Source organism: Halichoeres trimaculatus, unplaced genomic scaffold (genome assembly GCF_033239565.1).
Source record: "Halichoeres trimaculatus isolate MK-OKI-2021-1 unplaced genomic scaffold, fHalTri1.1 fHalTri1_scaffold_10, whole genome shotgun sequence".
In the NCBI taxonomy this organism is placed as follows: Eukaryota; Metazoa; Chordata; class Actinopteri; order Labriformes; family Labridae; genus Halichoeres; species Halichoeres trimaculatus.
Window position 1 is genome coordinate 23,567,936 of NW_027437187.1, and position 19,576 is coordinate 23,587,511.

At 40.7% G+C, this 19,576-nt stretch overlaps 2 protein-coding genes across 7 annotated transcripts in view; one reads left to right on the forward strand and one right to left on the reverse strand.

Moving 5' to 3' along the window:
* The first annotated feature begins 7 nt into the window (after window positions 1–7).
* Window positions 8–12,072, forward strand: LOC141797076 (dynein light chain roadblock-type 2-like). The gene is made up of 4 exons (XM_074678482.1): window positions 8–84; window positions 11,346–11,421; window positions 11,516–11,683; window positions 11,800–12,072. Exons 1-4 carry the CDS (start codon window positions 82–84, stop codon window positions 11,841–11,843), a joined length of 291 nt encoding a protein of 96 aa, XP_074534583.1. The 5' UTR covers window positions 8–81; the 3' UTR covers window positions 11,844–12,072.
* Window positions 12,073–13,063: 991 nt separating this feature from the next.
* The window catches only part of LOC141796564 (genetic suppressor element 1-like), a 44,899-nt gene continuing 38,386 nt past the window's right edge, over window positions 13,064–19,576 (reverse strand). For all 6 annotated transcript variants that reach the window (XM_074677760.1, XM_074677761.1, XM_074677764.1 and 3 more), the window contains 9 exons: window positions 19,017–19,323; window positions 18,331–18,923; window positions 17,841–17,953; window positions 17,474–17,753; window positions 16,083–16,196; window positions 15,622–15,990; window positions 15,148–15,459; window positions 14,556–14,659; window positions 13,064–14,415 (listed from right to left, as the gene is read on the reverse strand). In XM_074677760.1, coding sequence (XP_074533861.1) covers window positions 14,278–14,415; window positions 14,556–14,659; window positions 15,148–15,459; window positions 15,622–15,990; window positions 16,083–16,196; window positions 17,474–17,753; window positions 17,841–17,953; window positions 18,331–18,923; window positions 19,017–19,323 — 2,330 coding nt within the window. In that variant the 3' untranslated portion in view covers window positions 13,064–14,277. The remainder of the gene's footprint in view (window positions 14,416–14,555; window positions 14,660–15,147; window positions 15,460–15,621; window positions 15,991–16,082; window positions 16,197–17,473; window positions 17,754–17,840; window positions 17,954–18,330; window positions 18,924–19,016; window positions 19,324–19,576) is intronic.

The window sequence follows — 19,576 nt, forward strand, 5'->3', positions numbered from 1 at the left end:
TTCCTCTTGACAACAGAGACGCACAGAGAAGAAGAAAAATATTAACGCCCTGATTATCACGAAGAGCAAAACACACATAAAATGGTAGGAACTGAACCTTTTTTTACCAATCATTCTAGTATTTTGATACCTTTTCATTTATTCATATATATTTATTTAAATGCTTTATTTTTCCAAGTGTAAAACACATCCCAGATAGCAAAGAGAGACTGGGCCGGATCTGGGCCGAATCTACTGTGAAATCCGGCCCAGATCCGGATACCAGATCCGGTCCAGTGTCTAGATGCACGATGGCCCCAAACCGGCCCACATCCCAATTACAGATCAGACCCAGATCAGTCCCAGAACTGGTCCAGTTCTGATTTAAAAGCCTCATATTTGTCCCAGATGTGGTCCAGGTGCAGGATCTCCCTCAGAAAAAGCCCCATATCCAGATTTGGCCCGGATCCATAAATAACCTCTAGATCATCTCTGACCCCACTCAATTTCACACATATTTGCTGCACACCATAATTAATCAAAGACATTTGATTGTAATAATTAAGTAAAGAAATTGGAGAGTGGCTTAATTTTTTTCAATACTGTAAAAACCCTGACTGAATGACTGATGACTGAATTGTAGAAGGGCATGCAGACAGATGAAGTCAGTGAAAAAGCCTAATACTCAGTCAAGCAAAAATGCAGACACTGCAGACTGTATTTTTAAAGTCAGGTCATTTTTATTTTCGTTTTTATTCATTTTCTTTATTCTATAACCATGTAAAAGCTGTAGAAAACCAAACTTAACCTTAACTCCCCAAGCCAGCCCTCATTCTCTTGTCCTGCTGCGTGCTTGACGCCCACCCTCTCTGTCACTGGCCAAACTGAACCATCGGATGATGTGTTGCGTGATCTCACTATCTGTTGCTGCCCCAGAAGTTGGGCATTTCTGGACAGCACCTACACACAAGTAAAAACAAAGAATGGTTTTGGCACATTTATCTCATAATTTTGCTCTGGTCTAATAGAGCTATGAATTAGCCACTTACGCATCAGTAAAACTTTGGCTCCCATTTGGTGGAAGGCCCTCTTCCCATTTACCCCTTTCCAGTTGATCTTCTTTGCAACGCTGCATGAATACAGGCGTGCAAGGATGTTCCACGTCACTTTTTTTGGGTCTGGACCCCCAATAGCTGCCAAAGCAGAAACCTGGGCAAAGAAGTAAAAAACAATGGGAGATAAGACCATATGAAGTGCAGAGTGAACACCAAAACCCCAATGATACATCAACCCTTTGCAGCTAACCTTGGAATACAAGCAGCTATTGGAAATCATATTTACAAAAACAGTAGTTATCAAGTCAAAAGATGACTTATACAATTTAAAATGAAATGTCACAACAATTTGTCTTTTGTATTTTTAACGGATGTTGGTATGTAGTGGGGTTCTTTATCCATACCATGTTCTGCTTCCTCCCCCGGTTTTCTGGATCTCGGATCCAATTCTCAAAGTCTTCAACTTCCTCTAGGTTGTCCAAAGGAAACTGAAACTCCTCTGGCAGTTCAGACGGCACTGGGGTGGACCCCAGCCTGCTCAAAACCATGTTGACTGTGTTTGCCAGTTGAAACTGTTGCTGCTTTAGATTTTCAAGAAGCAAAAGGATGTGTAGTTGGGCAGCTAAAAATAAAATAAAAAGAAAGACAAATTTCTAAACAAATCAAAGATCGACATTAATCACTGGATACATTCATATTTAACTTATTTTCCAAGGTACCAAAAGAAACTTAACACATAACGGTACTGCTTGCCTACCTGAGCAGGGAATTTGGGCACCGCTACTACTACCACCAACTCTGAATGCAGGTCTGAAGTAGTGCTCCGCCCTGGAAACTAAAGAGCCACCATGGCCTTGACAGTTTGCTGTAATGGGGACAAACAGAGGAAATCAATTTATACCCAATTCACTGTTAGAGGGATTTTTACAGTAAAAACAAAGTGGTCAAAAATTTACATTTTGTGGAATTTCATTTGCTAACAACAATATGCAGTTCTATAGCTTGACTGCAGTATGTTTAATAATGACTAAATGACAGCTCTCACCCTATTTTCTTATTGGTTAAGATGTATTATGTGACGTGTTTCTTAGTTAAGCTAGAGCCAAGAGCACAATAGTTTTCGACCATGTTTGAACAAAATTATTGTTCTAAGTTTATTGTACAGTTTTTTTTCTTTTTTTAATTGAAAGAATATTTTTCGGTACACATTGCAAATGGAGAACATGGACTGCAGAGTTTTTTTTTTTTTTTTTTGAAGCATGTGTAAGCTAAGTGCCCAGGCTCCACAGCTGTAGTGGGTTTTTGCAGAAAATAGATGAAGCCAAATTTACAATCACTACCATATTCTGTAAATTGCTGTTATGGACATCCTTTATGGAGAATATACCCTGACATGCGCTATAGAATTTCATGCAGCACAAATGTATGTTTGGACATCTCTTACCAGCAAGCCCCTGTGGGTCCTGAACAAGGTGTTCTTCCAGGTAGATAGAGCTTGATGGAAACCCATTTATTTCACTTCGGGGGACAGTGACTGAGAGGGTCAACAGAAAGAGAGAAATGTGTTCTGTCAATAATGGACTTACTGTCTATTGTGTGGCAAGAGTATAAACATGTTCAGCTGCAGAACCATTCAAATTAGCATTGCTAAAGTGGTGACTGCTATCTGGCTACATGACACTAAATGAATCAAAATGAGGAATAATTGAAATGACAATCTTATGCTGTTGAAGCGCATGCCAAACATGAGGGATTATACTTTACCAGGAGGGTTAGCATTCAAGCCTGGGAAGCTGTGGTGGTACCTGCCATCACCAAAGCCTTGAACGCTTGCTGCTACAGTGAGGGGACAAGAAGAGAAAATAAAATGGTTTCATTAATCACTAGAAGCAAACACATAAGCCCATTTAAGGACAACCTGCAACAACCTGCACAATATAGTCGGGATAAACATACTGCAGTCAAGCTTTAGGACTGCTTATTATATTTATCAAATGAAATTCCACAAAATGTATATTTTTTACCATTTTGCTTTACTGTACAAAATAGTGACTTCGTGATCAATTCATTTTGACAGTTAACTACTAACTCATAACGTGTGTTTGGTCCTCTTTTACCAGAAAGTCCCTGTGGGTCCTGTGCCAGTTGGTTTTGTGTGTAGGCCGTGCTCGCCTGAGACCCATTTCTTTCTCTTTGATATGGGGAGTTTAAAGGGATGGCGGCTAAGAAAATCAGCAGAGAGAACAGAGAAATACATCAAATGCTATTTTATCAAGTGTTTTTGCAATGTTATATTTAATTGTATTTATATAGCGCTTTTAAAAGGCTAAAACAAAGTTGCTTCACTAAATAAATAGTAGAATAAAAGGTGAAATTCAGCAGAGTTTCTGGTTCTTCCACACTAGCTTGGGTCCTTAATAATAACTGAAATGACATGATATTGTAGGCCGTTTACAGTCTCATGCTGTTGAAGTGCATGCCAAACATGAGGGATTATACTTTACCAGGAGGGTTACCAGGAGGGTTAGCATTCAGGCCTGGGAAGCTGTGGTGGTACCTGCCATCACCAAAGCCTTGAACGCTTGCTGCTACAGTGAGGGGACAAGAAGAGAAAATAAAATGGTTTCATTAATCACTAGAAGCAAACACATAAGCCCATTTAAGGACAACCTGCAACAACCTGCACTATAGGATTAACTCATAATGCGTGTGTTTGGTCATCTCTTACCTGCAGATCCCTGTAGGTCCTGTGTCAGGTGGTCTTGTGTGTAGGCCGTGCTCGCCTGAGACCCATTTCTTTCTCTTTGATAGTCCAGAGGGACAGTGGCTAAGAGCATTAGCAGAGAACAAAAAACATACATTATCCTCACTGTCGGTGTTAGGTGGCGCATTTGGATAGTGCTCTTGGTCAATCATTGGTTGCAGGTTCAAACCCAGCTCTAGGCAACATGGGGATGTGTCCTTGGGCAAGACACTTAATCAAAAGTTGCTTCCACTGCTGTGACAGTGGTGTATAAATGGGCAGGAAAGTGCGTGAGAGTGTTAGATAATACTGATGGGTAACTAATATAGGTACTCAGAACCATCCGTCAGTGAATGTGAGAGTGAATGGGTAGGTGTGACTTCAGTGAAAGGCAGCTTTAAGCAGTCAATGACTAGATAAGCACTAAATAAGCTCAAGTCCTTTTACTGTTAACTGTGTGTCCCATCAAAATGTGAACCACAGTCACTGAGATGAAAAAAGGGTTTGAGGATTTAAAAGTTACTGTGCATGTAGAGTCTGGTGAGTTGATACCTGGAGGGATAGTTGTCAGGCCAGGCAGTCTGGAACCAGTAAGAGCACCAAGATCGGTATAGGTCCTTCCGCTTGCATTGTCTTGAATGTTGGCAGCTAGGGCACAGAAATTAGAGTATTTAAGATACTTCACAGTTTATTGTATTATAAATTATTTGTAACAATAAACCCTAAATTCAATAAAAGTACTCTCATGATATGATGTCTTACAAGTAAAAGAGTTCAGCTTTTTTCTGGAGGGAAAGGGATGGGGTATGGTTGGGAGCTTCACACTCAGTGTGTTGCCATCACTGTCACTATTTTCACTGTCACTAAAGTGTCTGATCCTGAAAGAAACAAGTTTACAAACATGTCACCATGTGATAATTGCCCCCCCCCCCCCAAATACAAAAAAAAAAAAAAAAGAATTTGATCTTGGGTGCGTCTCAAAGCTCCAAAGTTCCATCCTTCCTTCCTCCACATGTGTCGTTCTCTTGTGTCTTAGTCCCTCCCTCTAGAGATGATGGAGAGATGCGAGGAAATGAAGAGAGGAGAGAGGAACGGAGGAGATTTGTTTCTAGAGCAATGGGACGTCCTCTCCTCTGGAGCGTCACATGAAGCGACGTGTTTCAGTGATGATGGCATCAGCTGATCAACTCTGGATCATCTGTCAGTCAGCTCTAACAGCTTTTCGTGTGTCTGCATGTGTGCGCTGTGGCCTAATAACTCTGATCAAACAGAAACAGTAACAGAGATTTGTTTGTTCCTTTAACCTGTTTATCAAACACGTTACCATGAAGAAAACCTGCTCTCTGTTTATTCTGTGAGCTGTTTAGAAGCTCACGGATCACTTTTCCGGTAAAATAAGTAATTGTTACATTATTTATGAAATATTTAGCCTGAATCTAGAGCCCATCTGATCATGAACTCTGAAACTTGTTGATATATCCCACCTTATTGTGTCTCAGGAAGATATTATTTATCAGTCAGTTTTCTGTATTAATCCTCTGTTATATTGATTTGATGATGGTTTTATTCAGTGTTTTGTGCTTTAAACTCACAACAAACACTTTATTACCAGATTTATGATGAGTTTCTGAACAATCCTCTGTGCCTGTCCTCAGCTCGTCTTTTCTCTCATTAAACTCTGTTGTGATTTTGTGAAGTTTCATGTAAAGTCTGAGCCACTGTAGCGTCCAATCAGAGAGTGGTATTCCATATGGGGGCGTGTCGGTCAGTGAAAAGACTTCCGCAAAGCCGGCTCTCGTGTCTCCTCGATCACAGCTTCTCAGATCAGTCTCCTCACTCCTCCGAGCACAAGCATCACTTTGGGACAGTCTTCAAAATGGCGACTGGGAAAGTATTTCCGGTGTCGTTAAGGAGATAGGACGGAGGAAGCACGAAGTTAACGCATTGAGACGCACCCCTGGTCACCATAATTAACATTGTTTAAAAAATCTGATAATGTATCTCACATAAACTATATTGCCAAAAGTATTCGCTCACCTGCCTTGATGAATGAGCGAATACTTAAGGCAATATAGTGTTAACTGTATTGTAATGGCTGTGCATACTTTCTCTTCCTTTTCTTCCGAGTGGTCTCATCCTCTGACTGCAAGCCAGCAGTGTCAGTGTGGAAATATTCCTTCATTTTTTTTCGTGCCTCCAAGTAGTCATCTGTAGATGTAACACAATGAAATGCAAGACATTCTGATTTTAAAGGCTTCAACACAGAGTAAGCAAACAGACTTAAAACTACTGATAATTACATAGAACATTTCCAATTAAATATTTAATTTGATTACCTTTGTCACATATGATCCGGACACTGTACTTGTCCCACCCAGGACCAGGCTCCTCACAGTTTTGAACGGCCTTGTTAATTCTACTGTCAGATTTATAATTTGGCCACCAGCTCTGACCATCTTTAAACCAGGAACTTGGAATCACATTCACTGTGTTGTCTTGTGTAAATGTCACAACAGAGTACTTCTGAGTAGGAAACGGGGAGGAAAAAAGTCAAGTCATTGAAAGAAAAAGAAAAGAAATCTTAGTTGATGCAAGACTGGCCTAATCTTTTGTGTGAAACAGGGGAATTGCCACAAGCTTGTCCTTAAAGGGTAGCGCTACACACTTCTCAGAGATCCCTGATACCTTTGTAAACTTAGTGTTACTCTGTAGCTGTGACACACAAACCACACTAAGATAACTTGAGTCAAAAGGATAACTGTAAAATGGTGTTGCATCAGTAAACTCTTGATATGCCACGTACACATCATCTTGGCACTCAATGATGTTGGAAACTCTACACACTTTGCCCTCTATCACAAAGGTATTATTGTTTGCCTGAGTTTTTATGGTGAAGTGTCCTGTTTTCATCTCAGCATATTCTCTGACAACTACAGGACCGATGGGTACAGGGCCGTTGGAATGTTCCCTTTTTAAGTGTGGCTTAGCATCAAGCTTAGGGTCTACTGTTGTTTCTTCAGATAGTCTTCTAATGATCTGAGCAAGGGGATATAAAGGTTTGCGAACAAAACCTTTAAGCTTGCCCAGATAATTCTCGTATGGAAAAGAAGAGATTGAGTCCAAGCAGCCAAAGTTCTTACAGTCCTGTGCCAGGTGAATTAAAGCATGCACATTGTAGACTATGAGATCTTTTCCATACAAATCACCATAATGGGTGACAAATGTCTGCAGAAGGGTATTTGCATAATCAGAATGAGTTGTAGCCAATTTTGGACTCACCAATATGGCAATGGCAGTAGATAACAGCATAAAATTGTGATAAGCCAGTGGATCCAAAATACCACACAACACTACAGGCCCAGTGTAGAGTAAAAACTGTCTAAACTCAGTGGCCTTCCACCTATCAACTTCCCCGAGAGACCGTGGTTTACGAGCAAACTCATCTGGAATGTATGCCCTCATGTTTACCAGTTTATCAGAGATCCTGTTGACAACATTGGACGGGACACGAAATGTTAGTGGTCCTTTTAGCCAAAGACTTATCAGCCGCCTGACTACACCTAAACACACAAGGTGCATATAATCCAGTGGGAACTGGGAGACCAAACCAACATTAATGCCTGTGAAGGGGTGGGGACCATGATGGTGCTCTTCATCAACATACATTGAAAATGCTTCATCTGTTCTTAATGCCGAATCTAAAAGAGGATAGGTCATGCGATGGTTGATGTGAACACCATTCTGAATACATTTATCACAACCATGATACCCATTATGTGATTTGGTGTTCTTGACAAAAGACCTAGCAGGTGTGTCACAGATGACAGAATCTAATCTCAGTGTGAAATATTTACCTTCAAATTCAAAACCTTTCTGCAGTTCTTCAAGTTCAGAGACAAAATCCTCTAAAAATGTAACGCAACTGTCCGGTTTCTTATTACCTGAGAAAAGCCCAATCACTACTGGTTCCTTCATAGGAACAGTTACCAACAGACCCAATATTGGCCATAGTTGTAAATTTGAACTCTTAAAGAGCGGCAGTCCATCAATGTTAATCTGAAGTCTTAAGCAGGAACCACTGACCATTTTTTTCTTTAGTCTCGACAAGGTCTGTGCTATGGCTGACTTGATGCCAAAGTAATGATAGAAACCGTTACATAGCTCCTTAACTGTGTAGCTAATCTTTGTGTGGAGGATGGTTCTGGCATCTTTGGGTAACTCGGGGTGGTACAAGCATAAGATAGCCAAGAGAGCAGTCAGTGCGATGTGAGATATGCCATATGTTATGGCCCAGTTAGAAAGTCGACGAGTGAGAGTAGCACCCTCCTCAGAGTCGGACATCTCCCCTTGACTGCCATCAGAGTCAGCCACTCCATGGTCATTAAAACAAAAGTTAGGGACATGGTCTACATCATCATTCACTGCACAGTTTTTGTCTTCTATAAATGACTCTTCTTCATACACTACAGAGTGAGTGTCTACTATGACTGGCTCCTCCACCTTTTCAGGTAGGAGTTCAATCTCGCCCTCAATATCCTTAAGGGTTTTAGCTAGATCTACCCTAGCTCGCCTTCTCAGAGCAGAATCTGACACCGGTTTGTTGTGGCGGCTCATTTTAAAGAAAGAAAGATTCAAAAAACAGTCTGTGTAGTCAGGGATACCTTGGCTGTACAAACTTGGGGTTCAGTCATGTCCTCAACCTGAAAAATATGACAAGCATTGGAAATTGTGAATTAATGCTCAATTCAAAGGTAACTATGAACTTTGCAACATACATACAAAAAGGTGTCACATGCCAAACTACTTTTTTTTTTTTAACATATTTTTGGTATTTTTTTTAAATTATTTCTTAAGTGGAAAAAAATGATAAAAAAATGATATTTTACATTTTAGATAAAGCATAAGTGGTGGCTCTTACAGCACTATCTTAAGGAACACTCACCGTCTTAACAATCATCATGACCCAAATCTCAAAAAGATCATACACTTTAATTTGTTCAGTCTAAAAACATTGCAGTTTGGATGTAAAATTGACTCAAAAAAAAAAACATTATCGTGCAAAGACACTGGAGAAAAATGTTATAAACAAATAATAACAATAATCCCATAATCACTGGGAGAACATGCTCCTTAAATCTTACTCACTATGTTTCCCTGCATGATATTTATATTTCGGATGCTTTCTAGGCATCTCAAGACAAAAGTTTGTCATAGGTAACCCCCAATTTCTACGCTAAGGTGACAGGATATGCATGCTGAGAGCTTGAGAGAACAGATAGTATTTACTTCATACAGCCAAACAGAGTAAAATAAATATATAGAAGTGTGTCTGTTCTGGGCCTCTGTACACTAAAGACATATTTGACACACTTTAACCTGATTTTGCCAACGAGACACCGTTTGAATTACAGTAAACACACAGAGATTCACGATATCTGTCCCGCGCACTGCGGAACCCGAATATGACCATGTTCTCACGACCGTACAGTGAATGTCTTATCAAAAACACGGTTCCAGTCATGCGCGCGCATGTTCTAGTCTCAGTGAAAATCTCCGGTACATGTCCCGTCCATCTCCTTTATTCTTCATATTTTCCTTTCTTTCTCAGCTCTGTGTGAAAGAGTTACTAAAATCAGTGAATGTTTCATTCATGTGATGTTCTGTTAAACTGAAGTCAGTATGTAGTTGACATGTGAGTGATCAGTCTGCAACGGAGTGGATGATTGCGCGGCAATAACTTAATAACTCAAGGCGTAACTGGTCAGACGTCAGGTCATGAATTTATTTCACAGTTAGCCATCACGTCCTCTGTTGTCCCCATTGTCCTAGCACTGGGTTTAGTAAAGCCCTCGTTTAGTAACACAGAAGAAAAATTTAATAACGGGAAAGTGAAAGTTAAAGTAACACAACCCTGCTGAGCCTCTTCGTAGTGGTTATACGGTAATTCAGTGTGGGTTGTTTTTCTATTTTCTCCGCAAGTCGCACTGCTGCGACCTTGTCGAGTTTTAACTCGCAAATTTGGTAGCCTATGCGACCTAATAGGCATCACTCTGGAGCTCTGCATAAGAGTAAGCCGAGGTTGATTAGAACGTCCCAGCTAGCTAGCTTATCAACCAAGCTACTACTTGCTTTGAGCTATGAGTCATAATCGCACTCTTTCTTGACATAAACTTTGTTTCCATAGTTGTAAACGTAAGTAGCATTAAGGTTTATTACTTTTACAAACACTATAAAGAGAGACACTTACCGCTTTTGTCAGTCTGTGGTGTAGCGGGGTTGACAGGCAAATGACAGAAGCAGGTAATGACGTGAACTTCGATTGAGAGGGGGAGTAGTCCATTGAGTTGGGACGGAACCAGCTTCGTCAAAATGATTTTTTTTACCCAAAAAGAGTAATTTACAAAACACGTATTGTCTTATTATTGACCCAAATCACCTTTAAGTTCCTGGTATGGCATTTTTAAAGGCACATTAATTTAATTTTCATATCTAAAATAATGATGCCCCTGTAATCATAATGGTACAGCCCTCATCGCCGTATTTATGGATTTAATGTGATTTGGCCCAGATCTGACCAGCGCAGTACACGCTTAGTTGATCTCTGTATTTGGCGCCTTCGGCTCAAGATCTGTATAACATATTCGGGCCGACGCCGGTTTGTCAAGCACACTGTCATTTAACCTCAGCTTTTGGCGCTTTCGGTTGAGGTCTGTATTACATGTGCGGGCCACAACCGTTTTGCACTCACAAACTGAAAGGCCGTTTTACATGTGTTATCGTCTATCGGACCAGATCTCGCAAGTCAGTTTAGCCCGTGTGTGCATTACAGCCGGATCAGGAAGCTTTAAAACTGATCCGGCCCAAAGACTCATGCTATCTGGGATGTAACGAGGTAGTCCACTTCTTGAAAAAAGAAAAGGAATCTGATCATCCAAACAGAGAGGAAAAGGAAAATCAGTCCAAGCAAATTTAAAAAAAAAATTCGTACAAAACAGAGATTAATATTTTGTATTAGCAAATCAGCATACTCCACCTTTTTCCATGAGATGAATTAAATACACAAGTTTGATTTCACATGATAATAAAGTTTGTGAGAAAGACATAATTAATTGAAATAGCATCTATATAAATTAAGCAAGATTTAATCGTAACAAAAAATGTTAGCAGTTTCCAACTGTTGAGAAAGTGCATATCAGTAAAAGAGGAAAATAAGTGTTCCCTGTGTTTGGTTGTTGACTTCTCTAAATTGGCATTCATTTATGTACTGAGTACCACACACTACACTCAACCAAACAAACACACACACACACACACACACACACACACACACACACACACACACACACACAGTCATTAAGTTCTTTTGGAAACTTATTTTATGAATCTGAAAGAAATGTTGTAATTGGTGCAACAAGTTTAACAGAGATGGGGGAAAAAATAATTTAACACCTTTAAAAAACGACATGGATCATAATTTACTTATGTCTCGGGTGTAATCAAATCAAATATCCCTAATTATATGTTTTATTTGTATACTTGAAAGTCTTAATTGTAATTTATATTTACAGACTGAAGTCGAGGAAACACTGAAGAGGATTGAAAACCACAAAGGTGTGATTGGAACAATAGTTGTCAATGCAGATGGTAAATAAAAGGACATACACAGAAAAAAACTCATCTCTCGAACAATATGTTCATTGTCAGATATGACTATGGGATACTCCTTTGAATTTTCCAGGTATCCCCATCAGATCAACTTTAGATAACTCCACTACACTCAGATATGCAGCACTTTTCCGTCAGCTCTCTATGATGGCCCAGAGCACTGTGAGGGAAATTGACCCTCAAAATGACCTCACCTTTCTCCGCATCCGCACCAAAGAACATGAAATCTTGGCTTCACTGGGTAAGTGAGTGATAGATGAACTGGTTGTGTTGGCTTACTGATGACACATTTCAAATTATCTCGGTAGTTTTACCAATGATTATCAAGAACTTCTAATTATTGTCATTTCTCTGCAGAGGATGACTTTCTGCTGATCGCTATCCAGAAACCAAGTAAATAGCTCCGAGGCATCTCCATGAACGTCTGCCTTTGTTTTGTTTGTTTTTTTGCACAGTTTTTTCATCACATGGTGGTTCTTTTTCCAGGCAAAGGATCCCTTTATGTTCAACCATGTCCTAAATAAACCTTACATTTTCATTAGAACTGAATTTGTCGCTTTAAAAACTGAATATGTCTGTAAAAGCAAGTCACTAGTTAACGTCATTGAAACAGACTGCAGGACATGATCTTTTCTCCAATAAAGAAATCATCAATAAACTACATAAGCTTCAATCAAACTGTGGTATACGTGTCTGGAAAGCACAAGAAAGTGACATTTAGTACGAAGATGATGATGATGACTCATGATATGAGTTTATTGACTCTGAAGAAGTATACTGATCACATTTTTGCTGTTGTTTATGTTTTTTAAGTTAAAAATTGAAATATCTCTGTGTAACAATGGACAACTTTTAATTTGAAGTAGCATTATAATTCATAAAGCCATGATATAATTTAATACCAAACACTAAAAGTCTTTTCCCCACACTGTTCAACTTTCTAAATGTTGTTGTGTTGTGCTAATTGTCACTGCCCCACCCTTTCTTTAATCTGTTCTCCGTAACAGGGCAGAAATGGTTAAAGCAGCCTGGTCTGACACATAATTGAATAAGTTCTATTTGCAAACTGTAAAATCAAAACCCAAATAAATTGACACGAATCAGTCCAAGCAGGGAGAGATTCAGGAGTAGCCTCTAATTATTCCAAATACATCAGAAGAGCTTTGAACAGCACACCATCAAGTCACTGTTTAACCTTTACTGCATGGCAGCAAACATGGAGCTCTGTTTAATATTCATCACTCTCAAAAGATACATGACAGAAGCCAATAAAAAAACATTTCATGATATTTTAATGTAAATCTTTATCAGAATTTACAGCAATATATGTTCATAAATAATTCATCACAATTATACAGCCCAAATAATACATTACATAACTGATTGAAACAAAAATGCAGGATTTCACAGGAAGTGATGCAGACAAGTCAGCTGCTACTGAAGCTTTGAGGAAAGGGCTCTTGGGATTTTAATCTTTAGAGGGAAAGAGGCAGAAATTCTGACATTGTTTTAGCTGGCTTGAACGAAAATAAATCTCTTCAAAAGACCAGAATAGAAACACAGTTTATTGTTATCCACAGCAGGATGGTGTCATTTGGATGTTTATGTCATCCATAAACAATCAGAGAAAAGTTTCAAGTTCTCTCAGAATAAAGAATATTGATTTTGACACAGTGCTGCCAACGAGCTAGATAAGAATTTTGGCTTTCTTTGTTTCCGTAAAAAAAAAAAAAAATTAAGCTTGGTGTGCTTTTCAAAATAATGCCACAAGAAATCATCTACATATCAGTGAAAACATTGTTGTGGTTGGACAAGATGTCTAGGGTGAAGTCATTTTCTAAGAATGTCTGTTATGTTAGAAAATATTATAAAAAAAATATTTGTTCAAGTTTTGTCAACATTTATAGGCATGTGGAGGGTTCTGAACAGAGACTCTGGAGTCTCACGACATGAAAACATTATAAGTAGAAAGACTGATATTTGCAGTTTTTTCCTCCATGCATTGTGCATTTTTGCCAACCCCCAGAAACATTGAACAGCATTTTTTATTTTGGATTCAAGACTATACTAACATCATCTACTTTCAAAACATGTGTCCTGACCAGCAGCATTTCAATTCAAAGAGAGCATATGGCTTCCCACAAAAAATGGTGAACCTAAAAAAAATCATACAAAACTCTTCTTCTATCCCCAGACATTACGTCTTTCCTAAATCTTCAAAACCAGTGCGTTAAATAGACATTTAGTTTTTGTATCCTTTTCCTGCACACAAACTGCTTCACCTGTGATACAGTGCTTAAAAAACACCAAAACATCATACCACATAACACAGAGGAAGGTCAAGTATTTCCTCCAATATTTCAAGTGCATCCTATCAAGTTTAAGGCCTGAGGTGTGCTTTGATTCCTCGACTCAACTTCTGAGAGTTAAAAAGTGACCACAGCACGCTTTGTCTCTCTCAACCTCTGTCCAGAGAGGCATTTTTTGTTAGTTTGGATCAGGAGAGTTTCCGTAAAAGTTGATGAAGAGCTCAGCTCAGGGACAGATGGGAGAGGTTAATGTTACTCTGGTAAAGATGCTGTTTCACCACCATGTTGTTACCGTGCCCGAGCAGGAAAAGAGAGAATGCTGTGGCGTTACGGTCACCATTGCTGAGGCAGCAGCTAACTGTTGAACTCCAATCAGGTAACATAACCTGTTAGCCTTAAAGGCATAAAATGACAAGTAACGTCTCCTTCAAGTGCTTCAGGTGCGGACAGTGGTCAGGCTACAGTCTGTCCTGTTCTTGTTCCTTTGCTGTCAGAGGCAGGTCTCCCTGAAAGTCGGGCTCAGAGGTCACCTGGGTGTGTGCCCGTTGACCTGCCCTCTGCCCCAGTGAATGTTGGGTAGTGTCAAACACCTTCTGAAGTGCTCGAGCTGGGCCTGCAGTCTCTCCCTCTCCTCCCTCACTCTCTGCCTCTGACTCACCAGATCCTGACAAATCAAGGACAAAGTCTCATTAAAGAAGCAAGACTTGATGCATTAGGCAAATTCACAGACTGAAAACTGACATAAAACTCTGAAAGAAGAGGGATCTCTGACGCACAGATGTTGGCACAGACTCAGGTACTTACCCCCATAGTGACAGAGAGCTGCTCTGCGGTTCTGGTCAGGTTGTAGTTTTGTACTTCAAGTCTTTTACACTGACTGTGAAGAACCTGCCTCTCTATACTCCAATCTGTACAGAGACACACACACAAAGAAAGAGAAATTATAATCATACCTTTTTCAGAGTAGTCCACAGACAAACAGCATCTCATCTATCTTTCAGCCTTAAACAAAAACGTAAACATTCCCTTGTCGTGTTTTCATCTAAATTTTAATGCCAATGACAAGTAACTGCTGTATATGTCAACACAAAAACAAGGTGTTAGAAATTCATTAGTACCCACCTTTCTTACTTATAACTCGGCTGTTAAATACCTGATAAGGATTGGTCAAAACCCAATAATACATGCAAGGCTTAATAACCTGATATGAACCTGATATATCAAATTAATCTGCAAAATGAGCTCCGGCACGTTTGCATAATAAGTTGGTACGGAGCAAAGAGATATTTCTGCCCCTTTAAAGAAAATACACAGAAACAGCCATTGAGAGCCATTCAAGCGTATCAGTCCTACTAAACAAAACTGACTAAATCCACTGATTTTAACATAAACTCACCATCAGCGTACTCCTGGAAGGCCTCAAATATAGCTTCAATACCCTGCCACTTCCTTGGGGCTTCTTCCATCTCTTCATCCTCTTCCTCCTCTTCTTCCCCCTCTTGGTCAGACTCTTCCTCTTCATCGTCATCAAACCGGTTTTCCTGTGCTCCGGGAGGGTGTCTGCTGGCTACAGGGAAGGGGAAGTGATGGCCGTTGATTTGTGCCTGCTGAGGGACGTGGTTATGGTTTGAGCTTTTAAGGTGAGAGATGTTGTGAGGCAGTGAGCGGTCGGACTTCATGCCAGCCTCAGAGATGATGTTTGAAAATCCTGAGAGGAGAATGCAGAAAAAGAAGTGTCAGTCTCTGCTTACTGTGTTTAACGCTTCAGTAATTGCACCTGAACACCACTAGGTGGCACAAAAACCTCAGCATAAAAAAAACTCAGTCAGACAAAATAACAACCAAGCACCCTTGGGAGTAAGTTGCCAACCTTTGTTGTGCAGTGTGCTGTGTGTGGACTGCAGCACGGCCTGGTGGAAGTGCTGAGCGAAGGTCTCAGGTGTGATCCACTCAGAGGACCGACTCCGTCCGTTCTGCACAGGATTGAGCTCCTTTTTCTGAGGAGAAGCAGCAACCCCGTTCTGGATGCCCTGGTGCTTCCTGTCAGTGAATTCAGCCTTTTCCTGGTGGAGGGTCAGTGGAGGAGGAATGCGGGTGGCATGGGAGTCCACGGACAGTTTCGATGTGTCATTATGGTGAAGATGTCGAGGCTTGTATAAGTGGGGGGGTGAGGGACTGGGAGAGTCTGGATATAGATGGCTGTTTGGTTGAGAGGATGGCAGGGCTAAGGAGAGGTCACCTAAAAAAAAATTAAACGGGTTCTTAGAAATCTTCAAACATTCATATAAATATTTGTGAGAATTAGTTGAAGTATGAATACGTATGTCGCACCAGCTGAGGGAGCAGGAGGACTGCTACTCGAAGGTAGAGGTTTATATCTGAGTGTGTCTAATGTCACAGTTTTCCTCTGAATGGCCTTCAGCAGCTCCTCTGTCCTCTCTTTATCTGCAGAGAAAAAAAAAACAGAATAAGAACACCTGTCAATCATATACCTTATAAAAGCTCCATAACCCTATATTGCCACACGATCATATTTCATACATGAGTTTCAGGGACCTCTATCTCAACATAATGATATACGGCAGTGGTAGGCAACCTTTTCCATGCCTGGAGCCACTTTAAAATACAGTCAAGCCCAAAGTGCCAATACTTACTTCTGTCATAAAATCATCGACAGTCGATAGGAAGTCTCCTTTATTGGATTTCCGATAAATTATTGGGTTTTTATGTTCGGTATCAAAAAGATGCTGCACACTTGACATCCTAACATACCACATTTTAACAGCAAACAACTTGGTTTCTTTGCCTTGATAACACCACTAAAAAGATGCAATTGCAAGCTAGCACACTGACCTCCCAAGAGATTTGTAGCAATGCACTTACTTACTTACTACTACTTACTAACCCGTTCACAGACTTGTAACGTCATGATTTCAATTTATTATAATTAACATTATTTGTTAGATTTTATGCAAGAACATTCATAGTGTGCTAAATTTCTTTTAAAGTGTTTAATAGAATACAATGGATACAATGAGTACAACACAATAATTTATTTATTTATTTTATACTCTGCTTCAGTGTAACTATTCTCTGTGTGCCAACATAAATAGCCTCATGTGCAAGCTATGGCACCCATGCCCTAGGTTGCCTACCCCTGATATATAGTTTCCTTAAAAACCTGTTAAAAAAATTGAAAAATGCGTTCTACCTCCTGAAGATTATCATTCTACTACAGGCAGCTTTACTTAAAAAAGAGAGTTAATAAACATGTGAGTTCCAAAACATTAGAATTTTCTGGTCTTTTTGTTGTTGTTGTTGTTGTTGTTGTTGTTGTTGTTGTTGTTGTTGTTTTCGTTTTGTTTTGGGGTCAGGCTTTACAGGGTTAAATCTAGGTTATATTCAATGCATCATCACAGACACAGATAAGCCTGATTTACAGAATCTCTAGTCCTAGACACCCTCTCTACCCAGTTTCCTACTGCTCCACTGTCCTATTCCTTTTCTCTCTCTTTAAAGAGGGATGAAGACCAAAACTGGTCTAAAAACATAGTTAGTGCTTTGATCAAAAACTGTTTTTGGTTCTACATTTAAAGAATTATAATATCTACAACTAAGCATATTATAAAACCCTCCTCCAGTCTCCTCAAGAGATGCTCCCTGACTTGAGGCAGTAGCAAAAAGACACAAAGGAATACGTAGGAATAAACAGGAATAGTTACCTCTCCTTTTCTGCGGGCTAACATGTGAAAGGTTGAGTGTGAGGAGGAAGTCCTTCTTCTCCTCCAGTTCAGGTGTGCTGTCCATCTGCTCAGCAGAGTAGGGGGTACTTAAGGAAACTGGAGGTGTCACAGGTGAAGAAGATTTCCTCTTGCCCTGTACAGCTGGTGGAGAGACACTGCGCTCTCTCATCATCCTCCTCCTCTTTCTCTTCTTACAGGCCAGGAGCTCATCCCGATGGGCAAGCGTGGTCAGACCGCACATGCGCAGAAAATCCACTTTCTTTCAGAGAGAAAAAATGGCCCAGTTTAATCTCATCCTAACAAAGCTTTTTTACAGCAGGTGTGTTTAAAGCCTATGTTTGTGTACCTGTGAGCTTGTGTCCAGTTTGAGAGGAGGCTGTTCTGTCACTCTCCTTAAATGAGCTTTCACCTCCTCTTCATCACTCTCGTCGTACGACTCGTCCAGGTCATAGTAATAACCTGGTTAGAGGAGAGGGGTAGAGGTCATCTTTTACTGTTTCAAAAAGCAGTATGCAGGGTTGCCCTTACATTTTTCATCACTCGCTCATTCCAGCTGAAATCAACACTTATGCAAATTTTGACAGTCAGAAAGACTTGTCTGTATGTGAAAAATCATAGCAGCCTGACTTTTTTGTGGTAGTCTAAAAAAAACTTCATAAACTGGGGTGATTTCCTCTCTCTGTGTCAGATGTTTGCAAATGTGACAAGGTTTAAAGATGCTTTTCCTGTTGTTCACAAGTGTCAAAAAAGTCACAAAATCATTTAACAACTTGTCTGTGCGTTTGTATATTTTGCCAACACATGCTGCTAATAAATCTCCTCTCTGTCTTCCTCACCTCCTTCCCTGGCCTCTTTCCTCCTCTTCTCCTCCAGGTCCAGTTTACTGAGTAACCTGCGGTGCTGCTGCAGAACTTCATCGTACACCAGCATGCTGTTGGACTGCTGGCTTTGCCGCTCCCGAGCTGGAGACAGAGAGGCTGCCTGGTCGGTGCAGGAGTTGTGAACAGAGAGAGGTGCACAGGGTCTCTGGTAGAGGTTATTCATGTGGTGTCTCTGATACAGGCTCTGGATGGCCCTGTCCTGCTCTGCTCTGCTCCACGAACCCGTTTCTTGTGAACTTGCTCCTCTCAATGAGGCAAACCTGTCTTTGTTTTCTGCTCCCCTCTTGCATCCTTCTTCCAGCTTCTCCCCCCAGCTCAGCGGGGGTCTCTCAACTCTGGTAAGTCCTGGGGGAGGCCGACTAGGTGGGGTAGAAGGGTGGAGTTTTCTGCTTGAATCCGTGGAAGTGTCCACCAAGGAGGCAGGGTTCCATAGTGTAGTGGGAGGTGCTGGAGGATGATGGGGACCTTTGGGGGAGATTAAGGGAGGGGGAGCACCAAGGAGGGGAGGTACATCCTTGCTGCCTGGGTTGTGATGCAGCGAGCTGGTCCTGTTTCCAAGAAATAAATTCCAGTAAGGCTCAAATTTTCATCAAATTAATCACAAAACTATTTCTCTTTGTTTTAAAGCTTTCTTCTTTCACCTGTGGGTGTCTCTTCTTTGATCCACTCCTTTCCCAGGTGACCTGAGGCCCACCTCCAGCGGACTCTCCCTCTCCTGTCCTCGTTGTCGTGCCATCCACACTGACTCACTGGCCCTCTGAGTCATCATGGCGGCTGCCAGAGCCTCATGGATCCCTCCAGCAACGGCAGTATGATGCTTCCCCAGGTGAGAGGGCACCAAACTGGGCACAGGATGAGGAATTGAGCCCCTGGAGGAGTGAAGGTTGGGTTGCAGAGACAGAGGTTTGGGTGTGGTGAAACCCAGATGCTCAGAGTCCTTGGTTTTATCTGGAAAAACAGAATGAAGACAGTCTTTTTCAACATTTCGATGAATATGAAAAGCCTTACATTGTTTCGTCAAAGGCATCTTCAGCAATGTTTTTCATGATAGCATTCAGTTGATTGGTCTGTATGTGACTAAAAGAGTAAACGTGAGGCAAAGAAAGAATTATGTTTTAGAAGCCTGCACAGTCAGACATTCATTTAACGGACTCAGTGTACTAAGCATTTTGTATCTATAGCTCAACATGTGATGGCAATG

Excerpts from the sequence above, each read along its gene's own strand:
- LOC141797076 (XM_074678482.1), top strand. Across the intron at positions 11,422-11,515 it reads AATAGTTGTCAATGCAGATG|GTATCCCCATCAGATCAACT; the intron begins GTAAATAAAAGG and ends TGAATTTTCCAG. Across the intron at positions 11,684-11,799 it reads TGAAATCTTGGCTTCACTGG|AGGATGACTTTCTGCTGATC; the intron begins GTAAGTGAGTGA and ends ATTTCTCTGCAG.